Below are 25,034 nucleotides of genomic sequence, written 5' to 3' on the forward strand. Positions count from 1 at the left end.
TATGGACCCACGCCATTCACCGCATGCAATGTCATGGGTATTCTTTTACATCTTGTAAGGATGTAAGGAGACTGTTTTTTAAAAAGGAGCTAGACTGACAATCCCCACAGCACAGTGTGAATCTGTTTTATAACATTCTGCACCGTTGTGTCTCATCAAAGCAGCCTGAGAGCTGCTATATCTGTGCCTGGGGGGGACCCAAAAAATTCACATGTGGCTTACACTAGCACACTTGAAAAAATCTTCAATATGAGTTTAGTTTCTTTTAGTTTTGCACACCGAATTCCTCAACTTCTCTACTTACCGATTCAGAGGAAAAGTTCTGTCCTGTAAAAGTAAATAGTTTAGACCTTTAAATTGCTGCAGAAGTGTTAGATTAACATTCCAGCCAAGCTTCCTGTTATCTTCCAGACAGTTGCCTCAATGCTGGTGGGCACACGCTGTAATTATGAATGCTTTAATTACTATGAACTGAGTGTGAGACTTGGAGGAATCACAGTCAGGCCACTGAAATGTGCAAATCTTAATCTGCCCCATCAGGACAGCACTAAGCATATAGAAATATAGAGGGAACGGGTGAGCAAGATGAAAACACAAGAGAAAAGGATGGGCTGTTCTTGTAACCCGCTGCAGTGTGCATACTTCGCAAGGTCTTTCTGGCATGCTTTCCTATACTGTTCAAGAACTGGAGTCAAGCAAGTGTACACACACACCTCGATGTGCCCGCCCACTGTGTGCAGATGGAAACACACACGCATACAGATGTACACTGATAAACACACACGCATACACACACACACAGATGTACACACATACACACACTTCCCACTCATACACACTTGATAAACAAAGGAACAGACAGAAATAGAAACACATGCAGCGACCACACAAAAAACCACAGGCAGGACAGCTCACCACTTTCTTCTACTTGACTGGTCAGCTTTGGAAATAAGCCGTTGGACCCCCCCCCCCCCCCTTCATTCTTCCTTTTCTTCTGTCTCTCTCTCCCCTCTTCCTGCCTTCTCCTACCAGAGCCTGCTTTCCTCAGTCCAGGCTTCATCTATTATACATGCATGCTGACATCACTATTTCTGCCATCAGTAAGCTACATTAAGACCAGCGTAATCTGATTGGGAGGGGAGGAGTGTGTGTTTCTGTGTGTGTGTGTGTGGGGGGGGGGGGGGGTGCCCTGGCTTTGGCTCTCTCTCTTCCCGCTGTAGTAACATTGATGCTGATTATTTCACTGCAGCAACTCCTGCAGCAGCAGCCACCCAGCCCAGGCGCTTACTCCTTTGGTTCAGAGGCCCTCGCAAGCCTGCTATAATCGCCTCCGCAACTCGAGTGCTCTGCCCCTGGGAACGCCGGCCTCATCACAGTGTCTCTGCATGACTGTCACAAAGGTAAGCAGCGGCGGCTTCTTGCTTGTTGTTTTTGAATTGTCGGCACTGCATTAGACAGGAAGGATGGGGGGGTGGGGGGGTGGAGTGGTGCATGAGGCAGAGTTGGAGGCAGCTTACAGGTTGTGTTAGGTGTGGTGCTTGCTGCTGGTGATACAGTAGCAAAAGTAGCTTTTGTATTTGTGTGGTGTTTTGATCCTGCTGCAGCTGTTATCTTAACATCTTCTCTGATGCTGCTGGCTCTCTTGCTTTAGAAGGCATGCTATTTCTATGACTCACAAACTTTTATTCCCTGTCATAGAGGGTTTTGCACAGTAGAACTGTGTTATTAGATGCTGGTCAATCTGGGTACCTGTTTTGCGTCAGTGAGAAAATTATTTGATACTGTTTAGCTCATTACAATAATGTTAGCGTGACTTTTTGCGAAAAAAAATGACTTCCTATATTATGCTGTTTTATATTAAAACAATCACTTCCTATATTATGCTGTACTGTAGATTTCCAGCACTAATCAAGCTGTAAACAGTGGACAGTGGGGGTAGTCACTGCAGATCACAAACCCCGGAAGGGGGTCATGTGTTAAGTTTGTCTTTTTAATTAAAAAGGGGAGGGGTCTGGGATTTGAAAAACAAGCTCTTTGTCGAAAACAAAAGTGAATTGCATTAGCATTCAATAGCAGTAATGTAGTTCCATTGCAAAGTGAAGTAGCCACTTAGGCAGGGAGGAATAATGAAGGTTAGAACAGTCAGTGTGCAAACAAGAACAAACCCAATGATCCCCATGATTCCTATCAGATATCAAAACACTGTGTACAGAAACAGAAAATCCTAGAGGCCAGACCCAGGATGTGCCAGCAAGGACTAGGCAAATGCAGACTCTTAACTGTCTTCTGCATTTCAGGCTTTTGTTTTGTCGCGTTCCTCCAGGCCTGTGGTCCTGATTGCTTGGAAGGCATGCAGGTTGGTTCGTGTTTGACCTGCAATTGTCCGGGCAGGTGTTTGAATGCACTTGAAGGCTGCTGGTTTGTGTCCGTCGAGCACAGTCCGGGATTAATAAGAACCATGTGTGTCAGCATGCACTGCCCTGGGCTGGGGCTTCTGTTCCCTGTGAGAGGGAGCTAGCATGCTAATGTGACAGAGATCACAGTGTCACAGACCTTTAGAACCATCCTCACCTCCCGTACAGCCCTGCGCTCCTTTTCATCTGCTGTTTCAAAGTCTCTTATGAAGTGACGTCCTGTGCAGAACAATCAAGTCCATTCCACTGAATATAAAAACCTTACTTGCTAACTGTTGAAACTTAATTTTGTGTGGTTTCACAGGGTTAAGTCAGGATAGAGTTTGTATTTCTTTATGGAAGCGTCATCATCACCATTCTAACAGCAAACACTATTAAAGTCCAGGGAACACAATGGCAGGGCGACAGCACTCATTCTCAGACAAATCACAACACATATGCTTTTCATCTAGAAAACCACAACTGCAATTATATCTGAAGAGTGGGTCTTGTTTTCTTAAGCATTCCATTTCTTTTTATTTTCTTTAGAATGGCAGGTTCTAATCAGTGTCTGTCTGACTTAAAACATTCAGAAAATATACTATATACTGTATACTAATATATGGAACACACATATCTTATATGCAGACACTGTAGCAAGTGTACTGCATATCAAGTGCAGTGTCTGTTTCATATTGAAGATGGGTTAGCTATTGAGGTTGGGCTGAGCTGTGTGGTAATTTGCAGAGTTCTTTTTTAAATAGTTTATATTATTCACATAGCACTAGATTCATGAAGCTATTTATACCACATTGTCATAACTGCATTTTTAAAACAAACAAACTTAAAACTACTTTGCACTGTGTTTTATTTCTGATTTGTATATTTTATTATGCATGTTCTAAAGCGCTAATTATGACATGGAGTAAATAGCTTTGAGAATCTCGCCTATACAGTAAACAGAAGTCATTGTTCAAATATCAGAAATGTGCTCTCCCTATATCTGTTGTATCCAATTAGAATACAGTACTGGGTATCACTTGATAATTAGCAATGAAGGGGTCACGCCTGGACCCTGTAGGTCCAGGACTGGTCCAGCTCTAGTATCCCACAGCAAGAACCAAAGCTGCAGGCAACACACCTCACTAAATCCAAGTGCCTCGTAATTGTTTTAAATGGGATTTGATTTGTGCTCCATGTTTGAGGTGCCATCTGTTTACTATCTCTGTGTGTCCCCCGAGACTCGTTGAAAAAAAAGATGCTTTAATTTCAAAGGAGTTCTCCGGGTGAAATTAGTTCAGAAAATCAATGAATAAAATCTTTGTATTCCTACCTACAATCTGTTTCCCTGTTTAAAAATGACAGTTTTTTTTTTTTAATTATTATAAATTTAAAATGCAAACAGTGTAAAGCCAAACCTGGAGCATTTAAAGCAATGTGACATCTGGCAACACATGTAATTTAGCTTCAAAAACATTTTGAGACCTTCTGGTGCGGTAACGCAATGCAGTTAACTCATGGAAGGAGGGAAGCCAACTCATGCTTTATCAGATAAATGTAATGACAGTCAGAGGCGTCAAGGTCATCCTCATTCACCTTCTAGGCCTGGGGTCAGAGTTCATGTGGATCTTGAAATCGGGTCACACCCATTTAATTCAGAGCTGCTTCGTTACCATGACAATGTTCCATTCAGTCTTTCAATTTGTACTAGTGTTGTTTAGATGCATTTTAAGTGCTTGTTTTTAAAGCTAATTGTAATTCTTTAAGTAAATTTACAGACAGAAAATAAATAAAGTGCGAGCTGCGCTTTTGTGAATAGGATCCGCTGTATACAAAGACAGGCACTGCAGGGCACATAAATACATTGAAATTAACGCATTGGAAATAATAACTGAATTTAATACAAGAGCCGTGCAAGCTGCAGCTTTTACAGGTAAACTCAGACCTCCAGGTGAGCTATACAGTGCATCCTATAGAAAATGGAACATGTCAGTAATTTCTTACTCTACAGGTTCCCGGTTCAAATCCCAGCATGTAAGTGACTCTGCTGCTGATGGATAGTTCACACACCCTAGTCTCGTATCTTGTAAAGCGCTTTGTGATGGTGGTCCACTAAATACAAAAACTTTGGGAGTGTGCATTATAAATATAAATCTCCTGCATACAATACTGCATTAAAACAAGTTTAACATCGGAGAAAAAACGGCGCAGCTTTTCTAGAAATTGTAAGAGTTATAGAAACCCTGCCTTTAAAACAGACGCTGCAGCTTTAAATGATAATGTACCATTCAACGGCTGAAGAACAGTGATTTATTGTTCGCTGAGATTCCAGGGCTATGTATGTAACTGATTTGAAATTCACCCTGTCGAGCAGGCTGGGGCTGGACACTGAGAGAGGGCTGCTGCTTCTTGCGCTGCTGTGTTAAAGTTGCGAGACCTGGCAGCAAGCATGCTCGCTACGTGACCGAGCCAGCTGCCGCAGAGATCACCGCCAGCAACAGCCTGCGAATCAGAGGGATCAGAGGAGCGCTTGGCTCCACGAAGCCTTTATTCTTCTCTTGAAGAGAGCGTCCTTTAACCCCTAACCTCCTTCCATTTACCCTGAGCAGCAACGACGACACAATTCTAAGAATCTGCAAAATTTACGAGTTATGCGGAAGTTAACGACAGCGTGCATCACTTAGTGAGATTTTGAAAGGGAGAAGTGTGTGCTGTATAGAAACAGAGCGTTCCTGAGACAGGTCAACGGGACACACACCACAGGAATTGGAAAGAGACACTTCCAGAGGCTAAAGGGTTAACAGTCCTTCCTTTTAATAAAAAAAAAAAAAAAAAAAAAACATGTTTCAGGCATAGTTTGGAGATTGGTTTATATCCTTATTAATGAGCCTTTCTGTGAAGCAGGAACTTTAAACACAGATCTGAAAAGCTTCAGCACAGTGTTCAAACCCAGCTGGAAAATGCAGAAATATTTCATAGGGTGCCAAGGAAGCTGGTTTTGATGCCATGCTAGTCTTTTATATGATATATGTTGTTCAGCTCCACAATAAAACGGACTGCGATATTTCAGCGGAGAAGCGGGAACTTCATATAGATGTTTTGTGGAAGGTTTGCCTAAATCTGCAATCTTCCCTTAGGCTAGATTTCGGTTGGGAGAAGATACAATACAAGCAGTTTTAAAATGAGAAATAGGGTCCTGTTCACAGAATAGTTAACAGAGCTGTTAATAGACATGTTTTCTTAAGGGGCGTTTTTAAAATTCATTTTGGTTAATTAAGTCAAGCTTTCAAGTTTACAGACCTTTTTGATTGCTTAAGAGATGGTTACAAATGTATTATCAGGTTTCAAAAGAACCTTAAAATAAGTCTTTAAAAAATCTTGTCTTAAAAGAGTCCTTACCATTTTATGCTATTATTTGCACCGTGTATTTTAATGTGAGTGTGTAACTGCGATAATGTTTTAGTGATTAGGTTTGCTCTTAAAGATCAGTGGTTTGATGTCTCGTTTTAAGCTTCGGTATGACAGATCAATATCAACTTACATACTGCCATTGGGAATTGGGAAGGTGGCTTTGACAGCATCATAACCACTTTCAGTCTGAGGTCTATTCCAAGCACTCTCAGTGTCTTTATCCATTAATGCATGTTACATTGTGCCGGATACTGCACATTTAAGGCTATGTTTGCCAAGCTCCTTTGCATTGAGGAAGGCTCGTTTTAGTCCTCTGCTGTGCCACCGTTGCACATCCCAAACCAGTGACCCCTGCTGCCCTGTCCAGAAACAAAGGACCTTAAGCACTTATCATTTGAACCGCTCTCCCTGGAGACCAGGCTGACATGCATCTCTCATACACACTTCTGTTGTCATTGCACACACTGTTCCAGCTAGTCTCTGTAGCAATATCCCAAGAGAATAGAATCTGGAGCTTAACCCAGCGGGCATGTTAAAGACACACAAAGACAGACAAAGAGGGGTCACCTTCCACAAAGATGGGCAGAAGGGTCACTAGCAAGGGGGGCAGGACTGGGGGGGTGGGGGCTCTTGGGAGTGACAGCAGAAGATACGTCACAACTGGCTGCAGCTGTAGATGTGCTTCAGCTTTATTCCAGGCAGTGGGGTCCATTCACTTGGTCCGATGATCTAAACCCTGGCGTCATTTGAATCATTAAAACAGGACCCTGCCTGGGGTATTAGTTGCAGTATTTTTACACAGATAAAATGACACAATTACACATCCAGCAAGTTCTAACCCAGTGTCCTCAGGCCCCTCTGGCATGTCTTTTACATCCTGTCTTGATTGCAGGAAGTGTCCAGCGGTAGACTGGACGGGGTTCTTTTGTACACTCCTCCCTTGTTAAGGCTGGACTGTGTGGTGCTATTCATGAGCGTCATATCTCATGACTGCAAGCACGTTGTAGCCAGGCACAATTAAACCACTAGTATACTGTGCCGTATACAATCTGTTCTTGTGTCCGAGACAGACGCTGGAACAATAGTTGCCTTTGCTTTTGTTTGAAGAAAGAGAAAACAACTCAATTTTAATTTACATTTAGGATATTCTTGTATACAGTACCTGAGTTCCATGCTTCATTGCTGTGCAATACAAGTGAAGGTGTGTCTCCCCTCTCCCGCCGCTTAAAACCTTTGGTTTGTAATTGTGTCTTATGGTAAATGCAAATTATAAGCAGGCAAAAAATATTGATATGCAAAATCGGCATGCAAATTGAACATGGTAAGCTTACAGAAGGGTCAAATTAAATAAGGTGCTGAATATGTTCATGTGTCATTACACACTTAATCATGGTATCTCTAACATGAATTATTCTACATTACCACTGACAACCTGAATACACGTGGGATCTCTCTCTCTCTCTCTCTCTCTCTCTCTCTCTCTCTCTCTCTCTCTCTCTCTCTCTCTCTCTCTCTCTCTCTCTCTATCCCAGATGTCAACTGCTTTTAAAAATGCAAATCCTTATTGATTTTTTGGGCATTTTGGCTACTGTGTGCTACACACTGGGTGAAGGTTGTATTAAGTGTTTTTTTGGGAAGGAAAAAGGAAGTTATCCATTCTGTAGATGAGACGTTTGAAGGCTGTGATGACCTCACACTGTTCCTCCAGCAGAGGGGCCATTGTACTGCAGGGACAGACTGGAACTGAAGCAGATAAAGAGAAGCGCTGTGAGGCACAGATTGTACCCAGAGGCATTACAACACAGATAATGCTGGTACCTCTTTGCAGCCCACACGCTTACAAATCCATTGTGTGCACTATACTCCTCTCCACAATATGAAATACAAATACAAGAGTGTAGAACAGCAGTTTTAGTTTTTTAATTCTCTCCTACAATTTCTATAGCAGCGACTATAAAAAAAAAACTTCGTCTCCAAAGAGGGTTGTTGAAAATATCCAGCCAGAGGTTTGTATTGTTTTTCAGTTTACACTCTCTGTCTGGTCCCCTGCTTGGTTTGTGTGTGAGGTGTTAGAGGTGCGTGTTTCACAACCAGATTGAATTCTATCACCCAGTGTTCATTAGCTCTGATGGACACAAACCTCTCGGCAGCAGCTCATAACATTAATGTCCTGCTTGAGGATAAGTTATTTTATAAACCAAAAATGGGGGGGGGGGGAGTGGGCCAGTTATAAATATCCTCCCAGTAAAAAAAGGGAAAAGAAATCTGTCCCAGTTATCGTTCTTTCACTATTCTTTCCCTGACTTTTCATTCTGTTAGTTAAAATGCTTTTCCTGTTTATGAGGCATGTGCTTTGAATGAATCCAATGAAGTGTGCTGTCTTTCCAGCTGCCTGTGCCATTAACCATGTGTAGGAACGTCCCTCATCAGAGGTCCTTCTGACACTTTATACTGCTTAGTGCTGCTAGGTGCTCTTATTCAGCAAAGTTAGAGAATCAAGGCAAAGGCAAACTTTCACAAGAGGAATACAATTATTGTAAATAACGGCGCTAACAACTAGCGAGAACTGCTTCCTGCAGCTTAGTTTCTTGCTAGTTTCAGATATTCGTCTTTGCCTTAGCACTTGCTCGAATGCCACTTATTTAGTTTTTCATTCCATCTTGTGTTTTTACATCTCTTTGTTCTGAAGAGAAAGCTTCCCATTGATTGTTAGTTTATGTGTTATTAATTCACAGAAAACACATGTCCTCTGAAAATGTAAGTTAGTGTAAGAGTATGTTTTCCCCTCAAACTACACTGGCATCACTTACAAATATTAAGCAGAATGCTCTGAGGACATTTGTAGGAACAGATTAAGACCTTTGAGTGTAGTTCTGCAAAAGTCATTTATGTTATCTATTAAAAGCCATTTGAGAAGGAGATATTTGTTGAAGCAGATGTTTTTGAGAACACATGCCGTCTCCTGACACTTCCGTTTCATACATTATAATGTCCAACGGTCAAAGGTTGCAGTGCAGGAAATATTCCATTAAAACTATATCAACAGTGTCATTCATATTATAGAAAATCAACTTGAACGAGAACATCTGCACCCTGCAGTGCATTCTTAGCTCCCAGGTTGCTCGAAGACATTTCATTTACAGTATGTGTTGCATCTGAGAGTCTTCCTTTCACAAATACTGTAAATTCCAGTGTGGAGGGTGGATTTTGCAGAGGATTTTCACAGTAATAGTTATCTTTTGCACGTCACAACCCTAGCATGTCTACAGCACTAAACATCCAGTTGTGTGCAATGGTTAGAGTCAGAGTTGGTGTCAGAGTTGGGGTTAGGCTTGTGCAATCAGGAGGGATATGCAAAAGATCTGAAAGAGTTACATGTACCATGGTAAAGAGAACAGTAACACAAGCACAGACAGGATGAAGAGCAAGCTGATCATTTACAGCTGAGCGGTGCAAGAGCAGAGAGAGGACGCTCTGGGCCAATCTGATTGCAGCAGCTTGCAGTGAACAGCATAGGATCCTATGAAAAGATAATAGCCATTTCCGCACACAGAGATCTTCTGCGAAAGGTTGTGACTGGATTCTAAACCAGATCAATGTAAAGGTTGTTGCAGCGTGATGCTAACAGCCTGAGGATCCTAACGCTCGGTAAGGGTTCAGCACTGCTGGAAATGCACAGCTTGAATTGTCTGGGTTGTTCTGTGCTAGCAGGGACACCCACTCACACCATTTCTTTCTTTTGTTATTTGAGCCTGATTGCCTCCTTATTGAACACGCCCGCTCTAATAACCCTGCTGATGTGTTTGGTGGGAGTGACAGAGGGAGTGGACTCCCATATGGAGGGGAGCATGGACACTGCTGTGCTTTTGTGCATCTCTGATAATCGGTTCACTCTGCATCAAGCTGTTGTGTGGACAGACATCCCTCTGTCACACACAGAAGGTCTGCCCTTTCCATCGGAAGATGCTGAACTAAAGCATGACTAAGTCTTATAATTTTCTCTTTTTTTTAGTGTTCAGCTGACTTTATAATCAAGATCACGGCTTCTCTGACATCAGGCTAATGAAAAAAAACTAATAGCTGTAGTCAATAATGCCGCATTCATCTTGCCAAACGCAGTTTGTAAACTTGTTGTTGGTTTAAAACAAAGAACAGTTAGGGGTAGTTCCCCAGACTCTTATTTAGCACTGGTCTTGAACCTTAGGTAACATCAGTCCAAGATTAGGTCTGTGAAACCTTAAGCTAAAGCACCACACCGGCAGTTCAGAGGCTTCATTAGTTATACTGATTGATCTCTTTAGGAATATCCCAGGGTATACTGGAGTGAAGGAGCGCCTCTCATTCTCATGGCTCCCTGTCATGTAAGCCAGTGCACTTCTTTTCATCAACTGTCCAGGCATCCTCTCAAGAGAAGGGCCATTGGCAGATATTCCTCCCCACCTGGTTCTGTGCTAAGGTGACACTGACAAAGTATTCCTGCATTCCTAGTTTTAACAGATGACTTGTGCATGTTCTGCAGAGGAGTTTGCACAGCGATCCACTTGCTGCCCTCAATTTCCTCAAGCTGCTGTATCCGCATGTTAATCGTTCTAATTAACCTTTAAGTGTGTTACTCTGTTAATAAGTCTTGTAATTAGCCTATTATTTGATTCTGGAAACATCCAGTTCACTAACAGAGCCCTGGCAAAGTGTGTGTGTTTAACACGTATATAAAACCAATGCACACAGCCTTACTGCTTATATAAACTACTACAGGTTAAGTATTAATAAAAACAAAGAGCCCAATTTATGTTGCTATAACTGGATGAGCTTTTAAAGATGATCTCTGTTTTTTTGGCCCATTCTTGATTCCTACAGCTATTTTCTTTTGCATTGTGCTTCAAACTTGGCTATGCAATGGCGCTTGAACAATGGCCCTGAGAAGAACCGGTCACCATGGAGATGATCGTTTGTTCCATCAAGCTGAACAGTTTGTAAAACTGAGTTCCAGTCTTTGCTTGCAGCATGATGTGAGGTTTTTGTAGCAGACCTCCAGTATGTTTCTCAGTTAAAGGCATTTGAACACTTCATGAATTATAATGCATTTCCACCCATAAAGAGTGCACAGAATGCTGTAACCATTATAACACAGCAGCGTTAGCAAGGGCAAAATCCTTTTAACAGCCCAGCAGCTGACAAATTGCACACAGGACGATATAAACATCAAGAATCACAACCAAGCATTAAGAAAACAGAAGTACAGTAAATGTATGGCAGCTGCAATGTATCTACAATAAGCAAATGCAGTTTAAATCTCAACCCAAAAACACGTTTTGGAGCCACTCCCAACAGACCACAGGGCTAGACAGTCAAACAGCCCATTGCTGTTGATAATCACAGGAGGCAAAGGAAAGGCTTTGAAAATCTCTTTGGTGAAAACAAACAAGTATAATCAATGCAGTGCTCTAGACAATGCAGAAGCAGCTGTAGGTCCGATAGTTTGGGTTCCTGTTTTTGTTTCAGCAGCAACCCCTTAGGAATTCCAGGAATCTCTTCAGCCATTGAGAGGAGCCGACTCACAGGGCTCCTTCACTTTCCGGTTATTCTTTTCCTCACCCCTCTGCTGCAGGACACAGGTGTGGTCCGTCCAGCGACACGTGGAGTCCCGTGGGAGACACGCAGAGAGCCAGAAGGAAGCAACGTGATCAAAAGCACAGGCAATTGCAAACCTCTCACCGTTTTCAAAGCTCAGTGTGGGGTAGAGAGCAATAATCAGGTGCCTCAGACACAGGCTTGTTTTTCAGATCCAGCATGCTGCAAGATCAGGACTAGGGCGTTTAAACTGTGTGTTTCAGATTCATTGTGCTATCTAGGAGGTGATCCTGCTGCCTTTCAAACATCCTTTGTAGTTTTTTGTAATACTTTGTATATTTTTACAGATTAACAGACAAAATGTTATAATGGCCCAATGGATAAACAAAACCATTATCCCAGTAGTTTAAACAAGATGTTTCCTGTACTGCATGTACAGAGGAAGAGTTGCACTGTCGTTTCATTCACGCAGCCGAAATCAATGGGCTCCATCCCTCTGTTTGAAGGCATGACTGGAGTCACACATGCATGACATTCACTTACAACAGGACCTCACATGGACAGTATGCTGTGACACGTCACACACATTATTGACCACGTGTTTTTAATTTCTTTCCTTTTTTTTTTTTTTTTTTTTTTTTTTTTTTTACAAATGCAGTCGTTAGCTTCAAGCATGCCACAAGTATCTATCCTTCCTTCCATTTCCTGCTGTAAACTGCCTGTATGTGATTTGATGACTAACATACTGGTCTTGAGTGCAGAAGTTCTTGAGGAAGTAAAGATATGAAATCATTGTATATTGCTTGCATAGGACAAACTATTTATTTTATTTTAAAGAAATACTGCTCATTGTCAAATACACTGCTGCCCAGTTAGGTACCCTGGATTTAGAGATACGCACCATGACCTGGAACACCAATTAGGGCTCAAAGCTGTTAACATTTGGAAATGTTTATGCACAATGTGTTGTAGATGTGACGTTCCTGTTCTGAAAGATTTGTCCCATGTGTGCTGTGCTTGAACATTGCAAGCTGTAGTTCAAACGGCATTCATGCTTTTGTAGGAAACCATTAAAAAAAAGAAAAAGCAATTAGCAAGTCTAGAAAAAAGGCCAGTGGCAGCTTTAAATGCCCAAGACAAGCTATTTACATTAAAAGCATTGCAAAAATTAGGGTACTTGGAATCAAAACAGACTTTTTTCTAAAATAACAGTTTGTGTAAAAAGCAAATGTAATTCAATAATTAGCATGTAAAAAACAGCAAAAATAACACATTATGAATTCAAGACCAGGATTCAAATTGATTTAGTGTGGGAGCATCTGTCCGCTTCTTTCACTGTGTTTAAAAGCCAACGACTTTGACAGCATGGGAACAAAATCAATGCAGCATGTGACCGAGCTGTAAGCGTGATGTAACCCTGCTAACCATCAATTTAATTAACAGACAGTGTAATGGAGTTAGAAGATGACAGCTTTTGTCCGGTGCAAGTTGCATGATTTAACTGAACTAACAAGACGGCATTGGGACACATGTGCAATGTTTTTGGCTCGATTGATGAGTTACAAGCAACGTATGGTGGCATTTACTGATCGATAACAGCAATCTTGAAATTCTGTGTCACAAAAAATTCTGTTTTAAATCAAGCTATTGTACTAACAAACAAGAAACATCAGATTATCCAGGAAACTCTTCCCTTAGTCAAACAAACTACAATCAAACAAACAATGTGCACATAAATACAACTGAAAAAAGAGAAGCCAGCCTACAGCGCTTATAACATGGATCGGGAACTACAACTGAAAAGAGAAGTATTGAATGTGCTCAGCACTACAGCCACACAGTCACATGCAATCCCTGCACACACTGCACCTTTACAGAGCTAGCCTGACTCAATTCACTTACACCCTGGGCATATCAATAGAGGTGACATGCACCTTTACAGAGCTAGCCTGACTCAATTCACTTACACCTGGGACCTATCAATAGAGGTGACATGTACCTTTACAGAGCTAGCCTGACTCAATTCACTTACACCCAGGACCTATCAATAGAGGTGACATGTACCTTTACAGAGCTAGCCTGACTCAATTCACTTACACCCTGGGCATATCAATAGAGGTGACATGCACCTTTACAGAGCTAGCCTGACTCAATTCACTTACACCCAGGACCTATCAATAGAGGTGACATGTACCTTTACAGAGCTAGCCTGACTCAATTCACTTACACCCAGGGCATATCAATAGAGGTGACATGCACCTTTACAGAGCTAGCCTGACTCAATTCACTTACACCCAGGGCATATCAATAGAGGTGACATGCACCTTTACAGAGCTAGCCTGACTCAATTCACTTACACCTGGGCATATCAATAGAGGTGACATGTACCTTTACAGAGCTAGCCTGACTCAATTCACTTACACCTAGGACTTATCAATAGAGGTGACATGTACCTTTACAGAGCTAGCCTGACTCAATTCACTTACACCTGGGACCTATCAATAGAGGTGACATGTACCTTTACAGAGCTAGCCTGACTCAATTCACTTACACCTAGGACCTATCAATAGAGGTGACATGTACCTTTACAGAGCTAGCCTGACTCAATTCACTTACACCCAGGGCATATCAATAGAGGTGACATGTACCTTTACAGAACTAGCCTGACTCAATTCACTTACACCTGGGACCTATCAATAGAGGTGACATGTACCTTTTGAGAGCAGCTTCACAACACTTTTCCATGATAATAGCATCCTATAAGACAGCCAAAAAGGCTGTAGCAGACTTTCTTTTTTAAAGGCTTACAAATGCACGCATTTGTTTTAAGAAAATCTTGCCGGATATAGAAGTGGGCATCGCAGGAGCTGGGTGGGGTTGGGTGTATGCAGGGCGCTCCCAGCAGATGGTAGGAAACTGAAACAGCCCTGGCCAGGCAGCAGCTTCCCTTTGCTCCTCAGTGGGGTTTAACGATACAAGCAGAGGGGATTAGGCAAGTTAATAATCAAAGGCAATCTGCACTGTTTGGCATAGCTCTTCACACGTGTTAAAAGTGAATGCCTAATCCAAATCAGCTTAAAAATAACTTTTTACATCTCATTAACCACCATGGGCAGAAAACACAAATGTGCAAACGAAAAAGCCCAGTATAATGCACCCACTGCTCCAGACACCGTTAGGTTAGTTCAGTGAGCAGGCATTTCAGATTTGCACATTCCCTTCAGGAAGCCTATTGAAACAAGCAGCTGGCTCCAAGCTGGAATTGAAAGGCAACCTCGTAAAGATTGTATTTTTGATTTTAGCTACAGTGCTATTTTCTCACTTCTCACTACTAATGTTGAAACTGCATGGCAATGCGGTAACATCATATAGTATTACAGCACTGCCACACGCCTACAGAACTCACAGACACAGCAGGGCATGGCTGCATCTGGTGAAGCTGCTGCCCGATGATGATTAGATAAGTAGAGCTGGTAATAAGGAATAAACATTGATGGCATGGAATGTATTTTAGATTCCCCTTCAATATCACATCCTTAGACTGTAATATTGTTAGCAGCTTTTATACAATGAAAGGAGCTGCACGTGCTTGCCTGACACATCCAGCTTACTGCACAGCACTTAACGCCACTTCTCTGTTAATGTGGCCCAGATGGGAACCAGTCTACTCACCTTAATAAGTTCCCATAAAAGTGTGCTCTGCTGGCTTATTTTCAATTAGACAAGCCTGCACATCATTCTTTAAATAAGCACTAATAAGGTTTTTCTTTTTTTTTTTGTTACTTCTAGACTCTCTAGCATTTAACTCCTAGGACACATAAAAGCATCAGCAATGGGCAGCAGGGGCCTTCTTTCACTGATGCGTGCCTCTGATGTGTCTGTCTGCTGAAGCTGTGGTCTGAAAGCAATTACCCAGTACTGTGTGTAGGTCCCTTTGCTTCTCGTTGCAAATGAACTGTTAATAAACCACAGCGACAAGCAGACATGTGTTACAAACAAACACACACGCACATATATAGAATTAGCTGAGTTTTTACAGTTTTGCATGTCATGTTCAATGCATTATATAATTATTATATTTTTTTTTACCATTTTCTGCCAAATTTGATTAACTATATTTAGCTATAAGCATATTGGAAAATACAATGCACAGAGTGACCATGGAGCAAAAAAATAAATAAAATAAATAGCTGCAGAGTCACTTACAATAACGTCTCAATCAAAAGACAGAGCACAAGGAGGTTAAGTGACTTGCTCAAGGTCACACAGTGAGTCAGCGAGTGAGCTGGGATTTGATTAACATGTCCACATCCATAGCATCTCTTTGAATGATCCAGTGGTTTTATTGAGGGAATCTTACATAACTTCCAGATATGGGAATGAGCTTGGATTCTACACTCTAAGTGAGGTTAATCCCTTTTCATTTGGTTTGGACGATTTTGTGAAAATGGAGTTTTCATGGTAATTTCATGCACACATTTCCATAGCAGTACTTAGTTATTTTATTCAAGCTGGTAGTATTTCACCGTCCAGTATATCCTTTCTTTATTCTGTGGTCCATCAGCCCTCCTTTGTCATTACAAGAGAGACACACAGTGTCCATCAAGCACATTGCTTAAATCAGTTCCGCTGCCTCATGGAATACGCTACCACTTTCTTGACATCACAACCCACTAAACGCTTACAGCGGGACAGTACAGCACAGCAAATCATTTAAACATGTAGTAAAGCCTTTACTACAAGCTTGGTAAATAGCAGTACCATGGTACTTTATTGGATTGGTACCTAAGTGAAGTTCCTCCTTGGAGAGTGAGCGGATAAGAGGAATAATTCACCATGAACAAGGCAAGAGCGCGGCAGCTTCAAGCTTCCTGAGGGAAGGCTATTGTTACCGACGGGGCTAGAATACCCAGAGAGGTAACACCCTGGAGGTAACACTATGAGCTGATTGTGCAGTACATCATTAATATATGAATCAGTCAAAAAAATAAGTGAGGCAAGGGTGGATAGTAAATATGACTTTGTATGTTTTGTTTAAATATAGCTGATACAGCATAAGTAAACAACAGAAATAAATAACAGAAAATGTTTTTTAAGTTCATTCCACGTAGTTATCAAAGTCTTTTTGGCCTACAGCTCTCCGTCTGGCTTCCTGACTGCTGTATAATACTCTAGTAGTCGAGTTTGTTTGCATTTCAGAAAGTCAGAAAACAGTGACAATGACGTTTAATCACCATGGTAGTGTTTGAAGCATCTTTCTTTTGTAGTGTGTTTTGTAATTCATTTTCTATTAAGTCACAGAATCGCTGTTCAGCCGGTCTTTTACTTTCATCCATTTTCTCTGTCGTGAGGCGTGCAGGGGAAGGGCGGTGCGTTCCTTTGAAAAGGGGCAGGATTGACAGAGATGTGAACCAATCACATGTTAGAGGGAGACTACTTTTTTCGAGATTTACGATTATACTGTATTTACAGTATAATCCTAAATCTTGAAAACTACTCACTTCTAAATCTTTTGCAGACATTTTTGTATTACTTTAGTATAAATACATGTTAATTTGGATTCATATGTTGTTTTTTTCTGACTTTATGTGAACGAAAAGACACACATTTGCCCGTTTTCCCATTGGAAATAGTGATATTTTGAAATATCACTGTCCTGGTCACAAAAGCAAAGTTTGTGGGGAATAATAGCCATTTTCTATACTTTTGAGGCATAAGCAATTAGGAAATAACACTTACAACCCAGGAACAAAAATTGTGTTACATAGTGTAATGGGGCTTGGTTGGCAGGTGCTTCTGGATCCGAGACTGCATTTACTTGATTTTTCATAAAGAACAGTCTGAAAAAGGTGCTAAAAGCACTGATCAGTGGTGATGTACATCTCAAGAACAATTAAACTACTTTACTGTTTGCTTGCTCAATCCATGTACTTGGTGACTCATATGCCTATTGACAGTGATTTCTAATGTTTTGTCCCAGTGCTGCAGACTTATTGTGCAGCAGTCAGACTCAATCAATACAGAAGATCAATCTCAGTGCATTATTTTTATTTTTATGTCAAGGGCATTTTATTTATTTATTTATTTTGCTTAAATGATTAGAGCCTTGATGAATTCCAGTTACTTGATTTTATGGAAATGATTGATATTTTAAAAATGTTTTAAAGAAGGTCCTGATTGAAAGTGCAGTCTGGCACATTTAATAGAGTTCCACTGCTGCTTTCATTATTACATTTATTAGAGGAAGTCTGCTGGGCTAAGTACTCCTGATTAGACCTGCTGCTGCATCACCTGCTGGTAGGTACCAGTTTATGGACCCTGGCTGTAAGCTGTCCTGTTCCTTTCAACAGTATTACGTTTTTTATGGAACATTATGGGGGTATATTTTCAGAGCATTTATTCCAGTCTTTAAATATTTCCTACTGGGCTCTATTCACAAAGCTTGAAAGCATGAGTTACAATATTTAAATAAATAAATAAAACATTTTGGTTAGTTTTTATAAATAAAATAAAGTTTGATATTACTGAAACTGTTCATTAACAAAAAGTAAAGAACCATTGCATAAATATAAAACTTGTATTTCTTATTTTATTCATTAAAAAGTAAAATAATATTATGAGTTGGAACTTTTTGAGAAGTGCCTAATATTGGAAAGGAGAGACGTGCTCATACTCATCTCATTGAGACAGCTTTACTAAACGCTGGCTTGTTAAATGTGCTCTTTTTTTTTGCACAATTTAAAGACAGGCCCTTTCCATGTTTACAGCTTTTGGTCAAACTACAGCAACTGAACTGTTCCATGCCTCTCTTTTTTCTTGCAAGTTTTTAAACAAAGGGCCAGGACTATTAAAAAAAAAAATCAACTAAACTGAACCCATGAGAGTAAAAAAAATAAAGAAATAAAAATAAAGCACTCTGATTCTTCCCAGCTTTTCTAGTGAGACCAGTGGAATGTTCAGTGTGATCCTCTTGGATGCAACAATATAAATATAGAAAATAAGGAACCTCTGGGGATGTCAGTGTTTCACGTGTGTTGAAACGGAACGGAAACGTGCTGCAGACGCTCTGTAAAGCATGCAGTTTAAAACACGGACTCTGGTACTTACTGTGCTCAGGAATTTGTATGGTTGGTGCACGATCTGTTGTTCTATATTACAGGGTTTGGTTTGCAATACCGTATCCCTGTCTTCAAGGGCCAGCTTGTGTTCTTTGTGTGCTTAGTCTCCTTTCAGTTCTGGCCTGTGAAAGTCGCTGCACAGCCACATATATTACAGCAGATCAGTGCCCACAGACCCCCAGGCTCCCCTGATCTCCTTAATCACATGCTGAACCAGTCCTCAGAGGCTGTTCAGAGGAAGGCTGGTCACATAAGAGATCACTGGACACTTTTACAGCACGGCTGCATTCACACAGAGCCAGCCAGGATGTGTATGGTTTTAGATTCTTCTAGACCCCAATTAAGCACGGCAGTTGAGACTGGATGTATCCCACAGTTTGTACCCTGGAAGCATGCATTATTGGGACAGCTGCAGCGCAGAGAGGCCTTTATGTTTTAATTGGCTGTATTGGATTCTGGATCGTATTCCCACTGCTTTCCCATGTGAACGGGCCTTGGTTAGCAGACCTGCCCGGAATTCTGTTCTTTTAATTTCCAGATGAAATTCCGTTCTGTAACAGCTATAGGCCGTGTTATTAGCATTCATACACACACACACACACACACACACGCACACATATATATATGTTCTGAGATTGTTAGCCTAGAGCTCAAGACCTGAAGAAACCACTCATCCCACAGAGCCTCTAATCCCTGACACCCAGGGTTAGGGATGCATAATTCTGTGCTTGGGGCTTGGTGACCTAGCAGGCTGATTCGACAGTTTCTCATGCCTTTCACCTCTAGAGGACTGGGTCCCAATATGGCTCAGACCCAATGAGTTAGGTGCTCTCAGCCTAGCCCCCAGCTGACATTAATCTGAAAACCAATCAATCGCACAATTTGGTATAATGGACACATTTCCCCTCTGCTTTTTGAGCTATGAAAGAGAGCTGGTATGTTTAAGTGTCAGAACCCTCCTAGCCAGGAAACCTTCCGGGGCAGCTAACCCCTGCTTCAAAATCCAGAGGTAAGAACATTGATTTTAAAGCATTGGTTTGCACTTTAGGATGTCATAAATTAAAAAGCCAGTTAAGCTTAGCTTTCACAGCCTGCCCAGCCAGCAGAACATCTATTTAATGACTGCTGCGAGTTGCAGTTTGTTTTTCTAGGGGGGGGGGGTGCTATGGAAAGAGCACTTAGTTGGCACCGACAGAAAGTGCTGATATTCCTCTGTCCTCGAAGGAAGTGCTTGCTGGACAGTGGTCAGGCGGAGCGGATGGAACGGCCCTCGGAGAAGCTTCCTGCCAGACAATGCCACGCAGCTGGGAAGGACAGAACTGAGTGAAAAGTGGGCTGTGGAAGGTCAGGATACTGGGTAGGGAAAGCAAGGCTGTTCCAGAAACCTCTTGTGAGAGCACAGCTTAGAAAACCAGAGCGATTCACTGCTGCTTGTTGCATTTTAATATTGCACGGGGGCATCAATCAAATACTCAGGGTCTGGAGCCCGTCTGTTTTTCTAGATATCATCAAATAATTAGCTGATTAAGACCTAAAAGGAAAATAAATCACACTGGAATTGTGCCCCCCAGTAATAATCCATCTTGATTAGCTATCTGAATTTAATACAGGCATGTAAAATATGTTTTTTGAACCCAGGGCCCTCAGAGGCAGCGTACTGCATTAACCCTGCTGCTGAGCCGAGCCTCGGCTGTTCATTTCATATCTGGTATCGGTGCTGGGGATGGGTATGTGGGATTTGGTTTCTTTCTCAGAGGGCACCTGACAGCTGTACTAGCATGTATTTCAACACTGTAATGAGCTCTGTAATGCAGAATCACATGCTTTAGTATTTTGATTAATAATTAGTTGACATGACTCCTCATTGTTTTTTAACCTGCTGAAGCTCTCAATATAAACAAAGGACCTTTTCAAGCTTCCATTTAGTGGTTTTACCTCGTGTTTTTGGATATAGCGATGTAGCCACAGTGCAGTAAACAGATAACATCACTGAACAGAGGCTTTTCAGTCTCTGAATTTTACTGGCAAGGTTTAGTACCCACTTAAAGTGCAGACAAGGGTGATTATTTATTACTGCAATGTGAACTCAAAGCTTTGTGTTTGCTTTTCACACAAGCAGATTCTGAGCCAGTGTCATTTTCAGTCCACCTGACCTCAAACAAGATTTCCACTTTTGCTGAGAGCCACAAAAAATGTTGCCAAATAAAAAAGAACAAAATAATATTGAACATGCTTTTTTTTTTTCTCTTTTTGTATCGGCCAGTCTCATTCCTATGAAATCTCAACTGCGAGTATTATAGAAAAATGAAAACGAACCGCTGGCAGCAGTCATATGTTACGGCTTCCTGCTAAACCTTTCCCTCTTAGACATCCAGAAGTGAAAGGCTTGTACATTAATCCACAACGCCAGCTGGTACATCGAAAGTATTGTTGGGAATATAAGCACCTATTTTTTTTATTTCTGCTTGTCGTTGCCAACAGATTTGCTTCTTGTTGGATAATGTTTATTGGTTTGATCTGTCTACTGGTTCAGCTGTCCCGCATGCATATATTCATGAAAATATAAATTAAAGATCTTCTATTCCTCATGATACGGCAGTCTTAAGAAAGAAGTAGAGCACCCTTATCTTGCAGCTTCATTTGAAATGCAGTAAAATACCCCCTCCTGGCAAGTTGATGAACACCAGCTGTGATCTTGCTGCAGCGAGGCAGCAGTGAGGGACGAGTGCTTTTGCATTGATGGTTACCAGACCTGAAGTCTGGCAGAGTATTCTCTGGCTGTGCACTTCAAACAAGTGGAGGGCGTGGGCAGTAAGAGTAGAGAACACTCACAAACATTGAACTGATGAACTTGCACTAGTCTAGTGCACACCCATTTGCGTTTGTGTGATCAATAAGCTATCCTTAGCTAATCTTATAACAGCCAGATTCATACAGATCTACTCTTGTGCGTAATATAACAGAGACATGCTGGGAAGATTTCTAAAAACAGCTCGATTCTTATTTGATTATTGAAACCACGGGTTTGCTCTTTTGCGTGCTCTAAAAAGTGTTTTATTTAGAGAGCTCCAAAAATAGCACTGAGTGCTGCAGTTTACAGAAAGGCCTGGTTCTGCGTGCAAGCTTTTCTGCGGCGCATTGGAAGCAGAGGCACTGGAAACTCAGTGGAGCCACCTGTATAACTAACTGGAATTATGTTATTAATAATAATAATAATAATAATAATAATAATAATAATAATAATAATAATAATAATAATAAATAATGCAGACTGATGTATGCAAAGTAGGATTTTGCTTTGTTGGCATTCCAAGAAAGCCAGCTGACTCAAGGTCTGGTTCTGAGCTCCAGCCAATGAGAGCAGTGGCTGGTCTCTGGCATCAGCAGGCGTTGAGCAGATCGTTTCAGCTGTCAGGAGTGCAGACCAGACGTAGTTGCTGCAGCAGGAACAAAGCTGTATCTGTGCCGGGGGAGGGAGCTATCCGAGTGTCTGGAGGGGAAGGGCTGGTACCACAGGGCTCCAGAGGGAAATGATTTAGTTCCTTGGAAACATCTGTAATGAGAGAGGAGTGCGGCTGCACTCTGCACTGCTGAAAGGTAAGCAGAGAGTTGCTCTGGTAGGGCTTTCAAAAGTAACGCAAAACTCAATCATTGCAAGCAACTTTCCTTCAGGAAGACCTCATTGCTGGTGCAGAAACAAATGGATTTTTTAAAGAATTAGAAGCACTTGATGTGGAATAGAAAATAGTTCTTGAAATTGTTGGGGCTTTAGGGGCAGCTGGTATTTCACAAAACAAGGAAATAATCATTTTATTTAACAAGAAATTCTGCATTGAAAAATATTTTCAGTTTATCATTTGAATTGCACATGGAAAGCGCATCCTTGTGACTGCAATGAAATGTTTTGTGTTGTAAATAACCCAGAGCTATAATGTTTTGTAGCTTTAAATATGCATTTGGCTTTTTAAAATACAAATCCTTTCTACACTTAGTGTTACTGTATGAGAGATTGCATAGACGTAGGATGAGGTGTGTCTGACTGCAGCGCTTCTCCAATGGTTGATACAGTACAGTCAGGGTTTTTAAGTTACAAGTGTGGCTCCTTCAGAGGACACATAACATGCGTGGCTTGATTCATGCTGCAGAATAACCCAGAACAGTTACTTATTCACCCCAAATCTAATCTTCACATTTAAGCACTGTTTAAGCACTGTTTTACTGCTCATGGACTCAGTTAATAAGACAATGCCCCTGCAGCTTAAAAGTTGAATTGGATCCACAGCATGCACCATTTCACACACTCTGGACACATGCTGTTTTATTCAGTGCTGTAACTGTTCTTTGCAGTGTGGATTTAAATTTGCTGTGCTATATTAGAAGGGCAGTTAGAGTCCAGTAAGATTATCTGATATGGGTAACACTGATATCTGTGGTCATTGTCTTCTCGAGGCCCAAGTCAAGGATATGACTCACCACCAGGGGCCCTCTTCCTCCTCCTCCTCTTCCTCCTCCTCCTCCTTCTCCTCCTCCTCCTCCTCCTCCTCCTCCTCCTCCTCCTCCTCCTTCTTCTTCTTCTTCTTCTTCTTCTTCTTCTTCTTCTTCTTCTTCTTCTTCTTCAGGCCCTGTAGTGTTCTGGCTCGCCGGACTGCTGGACTGTGTTGTTGCCAAGCAGTCGTCTGGCTGGGCAGTGAGTAATATTATATGCTGGGGGTTCCTGTGACCTCACCAATCATGGGAGCTGTGTCAACAGCAGAGAGCCAGGCTGGATTCAGGGTAAAATAATAACCTTGGTCTGGTAAGGGCAGGCCAGAACATACAACATTAAGGAAAACATTGGTATTTTTTTTTTTTATTAATTCTTTTGGGTAGGAGTATATGGAATAAACAGGATCTAATCAGGCACGGTTTTGAAAACTTTTGCATTCATTTCTTGTCCTGTGGGGCCATTCCATAACAGGTATTTGAACCGACCAACTCAAAATATTCATTGTCAACCTGCACTGCTTTCCAATGCACACAAAATAGCACTCGCAGCTCCAGACATTTATAATGTCCAAATAATGCTCTATGTCCCCTTTACATCTATATAGAATGCAGTAGGATACTGTCTTTAGCCACACTCAACAGGTAATCCAGGCATGGCTAATAAACAATACATTTAGGGTTGTTATTTCCATCCCTGCCAACAGTAAACCAAGCACCAGGTTGTTTGAGATGTATTGAACTATAAGTGAATTACAAACGTAAATCTTAATATAATCTAAGCCATGTGTTCTTCTCAGTATTTTTTAACTGGGATTGCTGGTTTTGAAGTTGTAAATGAATAACTTTTGACCAGGCACTAGCTGCAGCAACGTCAGTGAGCTACAGCCAGTGAGCATGTGGCTTGTGTGTCCAGCGTTACACACCGGGGGCTAGATGAAATGGATTTCCGGTTGCGGTTTCAAGATTTCTTTCTCATGGCAGAAAGAATGGGAGTTGACCACAAGACTTCAGCCCAGGGAAGTTGAATCAGAGTTTAGTGGACCTGCGCTTTGTCAGGAAACCATGACAGTGGTTCAGATTCCAGATGTGCTCAAGAGGCTGGCCTCTTGAGTGGTGTGTCACTTTGTTGAACTCTGCTGTACATTGAAGAAGGCGCTGCTAACCAAAACATGCGTCTTCTTGACTCCTTTTCTTATAGTTTTGCATTAGAATTCTGATTGAGAATTTTGAAGTTATGGGTGCCTGGCTGTACCAAACACAATCAATGGGCCAATTGCACTTCTCCATCCTCTTCTCCACCATCACAAAGAGAGAGAGAGAGAGAGAGAGAGAGAGAGAGAGAGAGAGAGAGAGAGAGATGGAGAGGGATAGGGAGAGGGAGAGGGAGGGGGAGGGAGAGATTAATAAAGAAATCATAGTTATTGCTGTTGGATTTGAAAAGTCACATTGATACCATCATCAGGGGATAGTTTTTGTAAATGAAAGAAGATGGATTGATTAAGAGCGAGTGACCTTTTCATTGGGGGTATCCTATTTATAAAGTGTTCTATCTTGTGTGTGTGTGTGTGTGTGTGTGTGTGTGTGTTTTCACTGGGGTAGCCTATTTAAAGTGTTTTGTCTCGTCTGTGTTTTGCTTGACAGATGTCTTGGTGTCCGCAGTACCGGAGCTCCAAGTTTCGAAACGTCTATGGGAAAGTGGCCAACAGGGAGCAGTGCTTCGAAGGCATTCCCATCACCAAGAACGTCCACGACAACCACTTCTGCGCTGTCAATGCCAAGTTCCTCGCCATAGTAACGGAGAGCGCTGGCGGAGGCTCCTTTCTAGTCATCCCGGTGGAACAAGTAAGAATTCATCATCCCCTAGCAACCAACCTGCTGCTGCTGCTGCTACTGGCATGAAAGGGCACACAGAGCAGGGCTTGAACAGTAATATTCTTCTAGTCAAAATCCTTGAGAGAACAAAAAGAAAAGAAAAGCAAATAGCCTTTTTTCAGTGAGTTTCTGGGAAAAGACCAACCTCTTGGTAACTATTTCTGGGTCTACTGTGGGGGGCATT

General features: G+C 41.6%; 1 protein-coding gene across 2 annotated transcripts in view; it reads left to right on the top strand.

Annotated features, from left to right (window-relative positions):
• Positions 1 to 1,011: 1,011 nt before the first annotated feature.
• The window catches only part of LOC121295070 (coronin-2B), a 45,257-nt gene continuing 21,234 nt past the window's right edge, over positions 1,012 to 25,034 (top strand). Inside the window, exons 1-3 of one of the 2 annotated variants that reach the window (XM_041219382.1) lie at positions 1,012 to 1,100; positions 1,250 to 1,400; positions 24,620 to 24,820. In XM_041219382.1, the coding sequence (XP_041075316.1) occupies positions 1,386 to 1,400; positions 24,620 to 24,820 (216 nt within the window). In that variant the 5' untranslated portion in view covers positions 1,012 to 1,100; positions 1,250 to 1,385. Of the gene's footprint in view, positions 1,101 to 1,249; positions 1,401 to 21,925; positions 22,091 to 24,619; positions 24,821 to 25,034 lie in introns of those variants that run through there. The other variant, XM_041219383.1, reaches the window with a different exon arrangement.

Source organism: Polyodon spathula, chromosome 19, assembly GCF_017654505.1.
Source record: "Polyodon spathula isolate WHYD16114869_AA chromosome 19, ASM1765450v1, whole genome shotgun sequence".
In the NCBI taxonomy this organism is placed as follows: domain Eukaryota; kingdom Metazoa; phylum Chordata; class Actinopteri; order Acipenseriformes; family Polyodontidae; genus Polyodon; species Polyodon spathula.